At 37.8% G+C, this 12,509-nt stretch overlaps 1 protein-coding gene across 1 annotated transcript in view; it reads left to right on the plus strand.

Moving 5' to 3' along the window:
• Window positions 1-6,941, plus strand: part of LOC140155540 (AP-2 complex subunit alpha-2-like) — a 66,499-nt gene extending 59,558 nt beyond the window's left edge. Inside the window, 5 exon segments of the mRNA XM_072178418.1 lie at window positions 447-563; window positions 1,632-1,701; window positions 2,434-2,568; window positions 3,439-6,308; window positions 6,353-6,941. Of these exon segments, the coding sequence (XP_072034519.1) occupies window positions 447-563; window positions 1,632-1,701; window positions 2,434-2,568; window positions 3,439-3,516 (400 nt within the window). The 3' untranslated portion in view covers window positions 3,517-6,308; window positions 6,353-6,941.
• Window positions 6,942-12,509: the final 5,568 nt, after the last annotated feature.

Genomic DNA, 12,509 nt, shown 5'->3' on the forward strand with positions numbered 1-12,509 from the left:
CTTAGTAGGTCAGACCCAACATCATGTCAAAAATTCTAAAGACTTAGTACATAAACCATCGCAGCCAGGCCCGCATACTTCAGAGAAAGGCGCTCCCAAATCATTCCAAAAAATATTACAGGGATGTGAATTTCAAGATTAGCACAAGCCATATCAACATAATAATCGGCAAGTTTTTTGCCCATGGAAATTACCAGCGTGCTCAGGGGGGCACTTGAAGTCATGGAAAGCATCAAGAGATAAAGTCACTACCGATTGAGCTAACTAGTCCAATTGAATGTAGCATGCATTATCATCAATTGTTAAATTATGCAAAAAACATTACAATTACATTGTTTTGTAGTGGCCCCAAGATTGAAAAAGTGGTGAAATGAAGTCGTGACAATGTGGAGTGTTTTTACACAGATAACTCATGATTTTTTATAAAATTATCAACACATTTACAGATATGCTGGCATTCCTCAACACATTAATCTGAAGGTCCCGGTGATGATCTCAAAGTTCATGTATCCAACGGAGATGTCGTCGGCGGATTTCTTCTCGCGGTGGAAGCAACTCAGCATGTGAGTATATTGGGCCATTCCATTTGACATCCATACACCCTCTATGGAAGACATGACCTTAATCTCCCACACAGGGGGTGTAGGTTTCAAACGGAGTCACTGATTCAGGTAATCCCATATGAAATTCACACTCCCATACAGGGGGTATAGATTTCAAACAGAGTCACACATTCAGGTAATCCCATATGAAATTCACACTCCCTGTGTGGGAGATTAAAGTCATATCTTCCACAGGGGGGCTGTATTTCAAGTGGAATAGCACATTGATAATATCATTGGAATGGATGAAGTATGTATTTATTGATACCGTTTGGCCCATAGGCCAGGCACAACCCAATACAGCAATCAATTTAAGGGAGGCCAGTTAACACCAAAAGGAAAAGCCTTTGCACCCAAACTCTGTCCCAAACCTTGACCATAACCCTAAAACAGCAGGTGCAGTCTGTATTTAGGTAGTGCTACGCCAAGTTTGGCGAAGGGGCCATAGAAATCCTAGAAGTATGTGTATCCCTAGTCAATCTTGTGATCTAAGCGAGTATGGTTGTCTATCTTCGCAGCATATAGATCCATCACAAGTATGTGGTGGTTGAGTTCAGAGGTGAATCAAAGGTCAAATAGGGTTAAATTGCTGTGGACCTTGTCAACACGATATCTCTCCATCTAAGCGAGTATGCTTGTTTATCGTTGCAGCATAGATGTATCACAAGTATGCGGTTGTTGAGTTTGGAGATGGGTTAAATTGCTATAAACCTTGTCAATGCCATATGTGTCGATCTAAGTATGTATGTATCACAGCATAGATGTATCTAAAGTAGGCAGTGGTGTGAGGTTTTTTTTAACAGCTTTTGCTGCAAAATAGAGAATGAGTTTTTCTGGGTTTTTTAAAAATAATTTTTATATTTATTTTTTTGGATTATGGGAAAACCCTTTGGAAATGCAACCCGATTGTAAACCAGTTTCCTAAAATCAATAACCCATTGATTGCTAAGAGTAAGAGTCTCATTGGTTTCCCCGTTAAGAACCCGTACTGATACTCGCCTATTCAACTGTTTTTCTTTGTTTCAACAGACCGTCACAAGAAGCCCAAAATATCTTCAAGGCTGAAGGCCCCGTGGATAAAGAAGCAAATAAAACAAAGGTATGTTGGACACAAATGTGACGTGTCATATCAAAAGGAGACACTTTTGGGCAGGTTATCAATTTTGAGATTTTTACATATCTTAAATATAGAGATATTTTTGCTCCACAACGCCGCTTCCCCCAATGAAATCGGCCATTCCTAAGTGAAGATATTGAGTTCGTAAATGATGGTATTATAAAATTGGAAATCGAGATATCGGCCTTTTAAAATATTATTGACAATGTTGAGAGTAGGAATTACCGTGAAAAATGTTTCAAAAATACAATATGCCAGTTATATTCCGGTCTGAAACTATCAGACAATATTTTTAACATTAATAACATCACAAATTCACAACAAACCCAAATTGTGAAAATATTACCACCAGGTAGATTTTTTGCTATTTCTCCTTTTACGATCCTGCCCAAAAGTGTCTCCTTTTGACATGACACGTCACAAATGTTTGAATTGAATTCATTATACTTGTACTATGGACCACAACAGTACCCCAATACATTTGCACATTCATTGAATGACCTTTGAAAATGTGGGTACAAAAACTCATACTCTGCAACTCGAGGTCAAATTTTGCACTATGGTTGTTTAATTGAGGTTAGTGAACTATGCCATTGGGATGAGGTCATTGTGGTCCATAGTGTGTTGCAATCAGACCACAAACTGGTCAAGCACCTTTTCTGATGCCAAGTGTGTCTGTTCTGTAGTAACTTTTTTATACCATTTTTTTTACAGTTGCTTGGTTTTGGTTTAAGTCTGCTGGAAGGGGTTGATCCCAACCCAGAGAATTTTGTCAGTGCTGGTATAATCAACACAAAGGGTGCACAAATAGGATGTCTGCTTAGATTGGAACCAAACTTACAAGCTATGGTAAGTAGCTAGGCATTGCACACAAAAAGAAAATCCCCACTTGTCATCATTTTTTCAAAAACATGATTTTGATATGAATGTTCGAAGAATTTTGCTAGCTGTAAAAAGAATTTGATTACAAACTTGTGTCAGATCACACGATGGCACCTGTTCATATCAATTGTATTGCTTATAGTAAGTGCAGTGATTTATAGTGCGCAACGCACAGGCACAACGCCTTAGACGTTGATCCACAAGCCTCGGCCAAGAGCTATTCCAAGAACCACTGAACCAATACAGGACATGTTTGTACTCATTTTAATGCATTTTTCCATGCCAATTCCAAATATGGTCATTCAAATGTAGAAATTTGAAATTTTTGAATTTTTAAAGAAAATTTGGAACTTTTGGTGTAAAATTTGACCTCACGGATGAATTTATCAAGTCTTTGCCACTCTAAATAGTATACTTTTATATTGTTCAGACTAACAATTTGGCTGTTATGAGGCCCGCAAGTTTCCATAATTCCAGGGTTGAGACCAACCTTAACTCAAAACTTAGAATAAGAATGTTTGGGTGATGGGCCTCAATGTGAGGTACCCCTGGAGGTACCAAACACAACATGCTCGTCAATTGGTATACAGTTCTGTAACCCCAATACATTTGTACATTCATTAAATGACCTTTGAAAAGTTGGTTTTTTCATGTCAATTCCAAATATAGTCATTCATTATTAATTTGGAACTTTTGGTGAAAAATTGGACCTCACAGATGAATTTATCAAGTCTTGGAACTTGTCTTAGACAATTTGGAACTTGAAATCTGCAGTCGACACCCGCGTGGAATGTTCATGTTTTTGATATTCTGTTGTGTTTTCTCCATCCTTTCCAGATGTATCGTCTAACATTACGAACCAGTAAGGAATCGGTATCAAGAGAGCTTTGTGAACTTTTGTCAACTCAATTCTAACTTAGGTTAACTCAATTCTAACTTGGGTTAACTCAATTCTAACTTGGGTTAACTCAATTCTAACTTGGGTTAACTCAATTCTAACTTGGGTTAACTCAATTCTAACTTGGGTTAACTCGATTCTAACTTGGGTTAACTCAATTCTAACTTGGGTATAATCAACCAATGCAGTCTTGCGTTATTTCTCAAGATTCCATTCAGCTGACATATTTGATATGGTTTACTGTCACAAGAGTTTAACCCAGCCTAGATTCAACCTGCCTACACCAGATTTGACCCAGATCGATGTACAACAATGTACTCCATATTTTACCGTGTGGAAACTGATCTGTTCCAGATTCTATATCCAGTGCCAAGTCATAGTTTACTGTTGGAGCTGTCTACAACAAATTTGATCCAGATCAATGTGAACCAATGTACTCAACATTGTACTATGTGGAAACTGATGTGCTCCAGATTTTATTCTGTGCCAAGTCATAGTGCACTGTCTAAGCTTTTATTAAACCTGTCTACAGATTTGATCTAGATCAATGTGAACCAATGTACTCCATATTCTACTGTGTAGAAACTGATCTGCTCCAGATTCTATATTCTATGCCAAGTCATAGTGCACTGTCGCGGCTTTTATTAAACCCGTCTACAACAGATTTGATCCAGATCAATGTGAACCAATGTACTCAACATTGTACCGTGTGGAAACTGATCTGCTCCAGATTCTGTATCCAGTGCTAATTCATGGCAGCCTCCAATGCTGAAGAAGGGCATTTTTCTTGCCAGAGTTACTGGGTCAATGTGAGACTGCCGCAATCCAAATTTAATCAGTTCCATTTGTGTCATCACTCTTGATGTTAAATAGTCACTAGCCAAAGTACTAATAGTTTTATATATAGAAATATATCACCGACTAGAATTGTTTTACCAAGTATTTTGAATCACGTTCTACCAAGGATTCCGGATTTGCTTATATACTTCGGGATATGACGGTCTTTGTTGGTCGCTGATCTCATGAATATCTCATGAATATTCAACTGGGTAGACAGACAAATCCGATGATAAGACTTTGATCTGATCTGATCAAGAACGAGAGTAGTAGGGATCTAAATTTGGCTTTTTCATACACAAGTTAGTAAATTAATTATGTAAGAATTAAGTTAAGATATGGGTCCATGGCCTCCCAGTGAGAATGAGATTTGACTAAAGTGAAGTCTTCTTTAAAACCTGTGTATATAATTTCTATGGTGTTAAAATCATAACTGTACTTGCAGATCTGTTACAAAAATACTGCCTAACAACTGTCAATCAAAATTAGTGCGCAAGTCTTTGTTCTAGGCCTTGCAAAGATCAGTGAGGTGTTGACTACTTGTTCTTTACCGAAATGCTTTCAATTATGATGCCATTTTAAAAAGCTTAGATCCAATTATACAATCCTGTTTTCCTGTTTCCAATCCTCTGATCTGAAACATGACAAGGACTATTCCACCACCCTGTCTGTAGTTTAACCCTATAAGTGCTACCTGCTGATTGGTCAGAAAAAGACTATTGTGATTTATTGAGCCAATTACAAGCATTGTATGAACAATGGTAGGGCTGAATTGAATTGAGCTTAAATATCTAGAAACTGTATTTTAATTGGTCACTCGGATTAATACATCGTGTGATTGACCAATCAGCAATACTGTAAGAAATGCATTAGGGGGTTAATCAGAAACCAATATGTGCTCGGAATTCCCCCCAATCTGTGCTTAGAATCCCCCCATATTATTTTACCGTATTGAATGGAAGAACTTGTGTATTATTTACCAGAATATGTTACAAATCTATTACGAATTATTTACACTATAATATGTTTAGTACGTTGTACACCATGTCGATCACCTAGAGAGGGAGATTCAACTTGCATTTAACTGTATTTTGCTTTTTCTAGCTTGTCCTATTTTCCGTCAGTCGAGTCAGTTTGTGGAGTACCATTTTCTGTGCTCTACAGTATGTGATGTCAAATATAGAAACCAAATTTAAAAAAAATATGCTTAATCAGAGTTGGGTTAAACCAGTTTTAACCACAAAAAATTGGGTTAAACCTGATTTAAATAGGATTTAATCAGTTTTAACCACAATTGGGTTAAACCAGTTTTAACTACTCAAAAATGGGGTTAAACCAGTTTTAACCGCACAAAAAATATGGTTAAGCCAGTTTAACCATGGTTAAACCAGTTTAACCGCAAATAAATGGTTCTTCCTGTTTTCAAAAACAAAGGTATAATCTTGTGTATAAAAATATAACCAAAAATTTGTGGTGAACTGGAACTGTGGGTTTGAATAAATATATATTATGTATTTTACCGACCCAGTGAAAACCATCCAGTGTAACCTAGCTATAACATTGGTAGATAGTGTAATCAATAATCAATAGCTATCAGAAATTTATCAATACGTATTGATCACCTTTTTCCACCCACCTGTATAAAAAGATAATTGATTATAAGAAAAAAAGGTATTACCATACTTATTATATCTACTCAATGATTGGCCTAGTCGGAGACTGGTCGAGAAAATACAGATAATGAACTTTTATCTGATATTGTATATTATATATATATATGAAGAAAATGAAATCATGAGATATCAGTGTTATTTGGATTTTTTTGTAAAATGGGGAGTGAGCTTGTGTGATGCAACGGCTCTTGTACAAATGCTACGATGAATGTAAGAGACTTGTATTTTTCGGGTGGTTATTTATTTAGATATATTTTACATAAAATGGAGAATTCAAAAAAAGTTGTGTACAGGGCACTGTCATATCCTGAGACCATAATACCTAAAGGTATTATGGTCTCAGGTCATATCAGTGTGTGCAGTTTGTTGTGGGGCTGTGTGATGGGGGGGGGGGGCATTTTTAAAGTTCAGTCATAATTGGAATGCATAATGGGGACAGGCTGTGGGTAAAATCTTGTGACGTTTTGAGGCAGCTTGTAGGAATTGAACTACTGATGCAAATATAATAATCTCTGATTAAAGTGCAAGTTTCTTGCAATCATCTAGCAAAATATATGCGATGTGATCAAGGGCAACGTTGGGAAAAGCGGGAAATATTAATTTTGCCGATCGATGTGATGAAATATATGTGTGTATGTTTCTCAGAACTTTCTTCTGTAATCCCATTAACCATTGAATAACTGATAGCAGTGGGTGTTTTCAGTGAAATCAAGCAGATAAATGGGTAATAATATTAGAAATAAGAAACTGTGGACTTTGATGCGAGTCAACATGCGGCTCATTTCCTTGATCGCATCGCACATGTATAGATGAATATATATCGAATGTTTTGTTACTTTATATCCCTACCCCTTATGTATGTGATATCCCTCCCAACTCAAATCAAATGGTTGTATAGTGTAGATTGCAAAAAATTAAAAAGTCAAAATGTACACCCGTTTTTCCTACTTGTATTGTATCTTCTTAAATGTTTTATTTTTTGTTAGATTTATGCTTGTTGCATTATTTCAATATAAAATTCAGAAGATGGCATTTTTGATTGAGAGGCAAAGTTTGTGCTCATTTTTCACTTTGAATTTACACAGTAATCGCTCAAAACGCTGCAAATGCACACATTTTTGTATAAGCAGCAGTCTGATTTGTCCCAGTTTTTGGAAAGAAATAACTCAGTTGGGCTGCTCCGGTTATCTTTACACCCCATATGGAAGACATAACCTTAATCTCCCACCCAGGTGTAGATATAGAATGGAGTCACCCATTCTGGTAAACCCATTTGAAATTCATACTCTCTGTGTTGGAAGATTAAGGTCATGTCTTCCATAGGGGGTGTACTGTATAAGTGGTAATTTTCATGAGGTTTTATTTTCGCTAATTTTGCGATTAGAGCTCCAACCGCTTGAAAATAACACCTCGCGAATGTATGCAATAATGTATTACAAGTATAGGGAAGGACTGGGCAATCGCGAAAATGTGTCTCTCACTCCAAATCGCGAAAATAACTGTACGCGAAAATTACCACTTATACAGTATGGACTTCAACTGGAATAGTCCAGTGCAATTACAGATGTAATTTTGTAGTATGTACCAATAACACGCTATTTGTCGTGGGCCGCGTGGGCGTCACCATCTTGGATTTGAATCTGGAAGCGGTCGAGTTGTATTTCAACATTTTATGCAAGATTGTGATTTCCTTCGTTCTTTAAATGAGCGTCTTCTGTAATTTGTCAATTAATGCAATTTTGGGATATCGTCAGGGATGAAGAGTTCCTTTTTTTGCCAAAATCAAAATGTATGCATTTTCTTTTATTTTCATCACATATTTGGAATTTTTACCCCTATTTTACATTGTTTTTTTGGGGTGTTTTTTTGTTGTTGTTGTTGCAATTTTCCTCTTTTTTGGTCTGTGGCCTCTCACATCCCTGTATCGACCATGATGCAGTAAATGCCAGTTTAAAGCTTACTTGCATTTATTAATGGCATAGAAATTTCTTTATTTCAGTCACTTTTTTGTAGAAATATTATGGCGGGAGGGGGTGCATTTATTAGGATCAATACAGTACATGGGAATGCAATCTTACATCGTTAAGGGGGTACTACACCCCTGGCCAATTTTGTGCCTATTTTTGCATTTTTCTCAAAAATTATAGCGCATTGATGACAAGTAAGATATGTATATTATAGGGGCAAGGACTACAACTACTGCACTGAAAATGTTATTTCAGCACAGACAACAGTTGTGGAGTTACAGACAAAAATGAGGGAAAACCACTATTTGATCAATAAATCAATAACTACTTGCCTTGAGTTGCTGCATTTTCAGTGCAGTAGTTTTAGTCCATGCCCCTATAATATACATATTTTACTTGTCACCAATGCGCTATAATTTTTGAGAAAAATGCAAAAATAGGCACAAAATTAGCCAGGGGTGTAGTACCCCCTTAACACTGTCCAGAAGTTGATTTCATGCATTCTGAGCACTCCTCGGGCGGATAACAAACAGCTTGGTGTGACCTGCGAAAAGGGTTATTCCAGTTGAAATCCATACACCCCTATGGAAGGCATGATTTCAAATGGGAGACCCCATTTGAAATTCACACTTTGTGTGAAAGATTAAGGGCGGGTCTTCCTTAGGGGTTGTATCGATTGCAACTGGAATTGCCCGGTGACCTTCACCGAAGGATATGGAACTTTATTTTGTGTAATTTCTGTGCCACTGGAACATTTTGTGTACTGAATAGAGGAAATAAAATAAATGCAACATATCTGTAGTTATTCTGATCCAGAAGCCTGGCAGCGGTGCAGGTGTGTACCATAAATGAGCTTGATTTACCTCCTACAATCTGTCATCAAAAACAACTTCCCTGTAGGTAGCAACTTTGCCTAGACTTCGTTCAACTCTTAAACTGGCAAAAACTTTTTTTTTGTTAAGTCCCAATTTCTGCTTGCGTAAACTCGCTTGCAATGAAAGTTTTGTAAAATGTGTTTGTAGAGCCTACAAAAAACGTAACATTATTTTGTGAAATTTTATACTATATATTTAAATATGTCAGATATTAACTGACCTTGTAAGAACCTTTGTGGATACAGTGATGGAACTATATTGATACTTATATTAATGGTTTAAGTGGTTAGGAATGTATAGGAGCCGGTAGGTTAAGTCCAGGCCGGGATAAAGGCCGACGGATTTGTGCTGCGACGGACATTGCATTGAGTGATTCCAGTTGAAATCCATACACCCCCTATGGAAGACATGACTTTAATCACCCACACGGGGGGTGTAGATTTCTAATATTCATCCATTCTGAAATTCACACTCACTGTACGGAAGATTAAGGTTATGTCTTCCGTAGGGGGTGTATGGATTTCAACTTGAATAGCCCATTTTTGAGCAGGCGATACTGAATGGGTGAAATTCACACTCCCTGTGTGGGAGATTAAGATCATGTCTTCCATAGGGGGTTATGGATTTCAACTGGAATAGCCCATTTTTGAGCTGACGGCACCGAATGGGTGACTCCATTTGAAATTCACACTCCCTGTGTGGAAGATCAAGGCATGCCTTCCTAAAGGGGGTGTATGGATTTCAACTGAAATAGCCCATTTTTTGGTTTTCCGCTGATTTTCTGTGCTCAGTTGAGATTTCCGCTGACAAGTGATCAACTTCCCTCAGCGCTTTCTCTTCTCAACCATTTCCTGCACTGGAAGGTGCTATGGAAAAATATTGTCGCCGCTGGAGAAAATTTATCGGCGTGTCTGTCGCAACGGAAAGACGACGGGACTACATTCTGGCCGTCACAGCATTTAGTTTTAAAGGAAGAACTGTATTAAAGGAAGATAATTCCATTCCAAACCAAAGCGTGTGAAATGTGAAAAAAATGTTGCCCACTTTTTGATTGTCAAATGAAAACTTATAAATATATATTTCAGTGGTCAGCGTGTCTTTATATGTGTATCACTGCAATAACGAATTACCCTGGGGGAAGAGTTCTTGGGTCTTGGTTAAGTTCCCGGGCTTGTGTGTGTACCATGGGTGCCAAAACTGATTCTAAATTGGACTAAGATGATGTTAAAAATTACTTGTATGTTGGACCTATAAAGATGACAAAAAGAGCCCAAGCTCATACCACTTGCATAACTTTTGCATTAAATGAACTTTGTGTGATAACCCTTTTCGGGACTTCCTCCACAGATACCACTTTTCCTTCTTTTGCCCCAATTCAGCCTTTTTTAAGTGACAAGTCCGGTGTGAGCATGGAAAATCAATCAAGACCCAAAAAACTTCCCCTGGGACGAATTGGGTTATTCCAGTTGAAATCCATACACCCCCTGACCCCCCTATGGAAGACCTATAAATTTTAATCTTCCACACAGGGAGTATGTATGAATTTCAAATAGGGTGACCTGAAAGGGCAACTCCATTTGAAATTACACCCCCTGTGTAGGAGATTAAGGTCATGCCTTCCATAGGGGGTGTATGAATTTCAGGTGGAATAGCCTTTTGTCATGGAATAGTAAGAAGGTTATGAATGTAATATCTGCTCTAGTATAGAGTTATTTGGTATCATTACATAACTTGGGACATACCACTGTGAGTTGCACAAACTGACGAACCAGAGATAACAAACTGTCCGTTTGCACTAGGCTTGACTCTAGAGGGCAATATTACCAATTTTTTGCAGTGCAAAGCAATTTTTGCTATGGTTGCTCACCTTCTCTCGCCAAATTAGGTAAGCCACTCAAGTGTAAGGGGACGGTTTATAGAATCCGACATATGTCAGCGTGCAGAAGTAACAATGTAGTTGGAACATTTATTTTTGTGTGGTATTGTCTTCAAGAGGATTTTGTCCAAAGTTGGTGTGTAGAAATACATAGAATGATATAAATATGTACATTTGAAACTTGAACATACTGGGAGAGATTATACTCGTAATCTTCTTACTAAATACATGTGACAAATTTAATGCCTGTATTATGCCAGAGTATTTGTACAAAAATTGTGAGAGAAAAAAAAATGAAATTATAAGGGTGTATAATGGTGGTCAATAAAATGTTAGCCCAACTGCAAGGATTTGTCAAAATTGAATTTATTTGTCGACGTATTGTGTTGCTGTCTAAATAAAGTAAACAGTTTGAAAAATGTGTATCACTTGTTGGGAGTGAAATTGCACAAAATAATGCACTTGTACCGAGATGTACTTGTACTCAGTACGCAACTACGCATTCATTATTTTGTACAATTATTTCACTCCCAACAAGTGATGTATACGCATTCATTAACCTACATGGTGCAGTGCTACGCCATCTGATCCCCTATCCTCCAATTCAAGATGCAAAATGTTAAAGGAAAGATCAATTGCTATTCCGTTACGATACCACTCGCATGATAGGGACCAAGTTTCAAAAAGTGAGCCGAGGTGGGGACTTTTTAAACTTGCTGCTTACTTTATGCTGTCAACGTTTTTTTAGTTGATTGGTATCTACACCTGATAGCAGTGTGTATGGTATAGTGTATGTTGCTATCTATCCCTGATAACACAGTATACACTGTACAGTGTGTATATCTACACTGTACAGTGGTACCATGTTATCACACCTGATAGCACAGTATGTATGGTATAGTGTGTGTTGCTATCAGGTATAGATACCAATACACACTGTACAGTGTATACTGTGTTATCAGGGGTAGATAGCAACACACACTATAGCAGGCCTTCTCAACTGGCGGCACGCGCGCCACTTGTGGCGCTTAGATCAGTTAAAGTGGCGCACAAAGTGGCGCATTAATAATTTTTTCACATAAATCTTGAACAAAAAGAGGTGAAAATTCCCAATCTGGGCCTTTAAAAAACCTTAAAATCTAGAAGCTTCCGGGGGCACTGGACCCCCGATAAAGCACCATTGCACCTTACTCGCTTTGCACAAGCGCTACCTTGTCGGACATGTTGGCACTTCATGATCACTAAAATTTTCCAATTGGCACTTCAAATAAACTAGTTGAGAAGGCCTGCACTATAGTATACCATACATACTGTGCTATCAGTATCAGAAGTAGATACCAACCCACACTGTGCTGTGCATACTGTGTTTAATCAGGGGTAGATTGCAACACACACTATACCATACATACTGTGCTATCAGGTGTAGATACCAATACACACTGTACAGTGCATACCATGTTATCAGGGGTAGATAGCAACACACACTATACCATACATAATGTGCTATCAGGTGTAGATACCAATACACACTGTACAGAGTATACTGTGTTATCAGGGGTAGATAGCAACACACACTATACCATACATCTGTGCTATCAGGTGTAGATACCAATACACACTGTACAGTGCATACCGTGTTATCAGGGGTAGATAGCAATACACACTATACCATACATACTGTGCTATCAGGTGTAGATACCAATACACACTATACAGTGCATACCATGTTATCAGGGTAGATAGCAACACACACTATACCATACATACTGTGCTATCAGGTGT

This window comes from Amphiura filiformis, chromosome 6 (assembly GCF_039555335.1).
Source record: "Amphiura filiformis chromosome 6, Afil_fr2py, whole genome shotgun sequence".
NCBI classification, from domain to species: Eukaryota; Metazoa; Echinodermata; class Ophiuroidea; order Amphilepidida; family Amphiuridae; genus Amphiura; species Amphiura filiformis.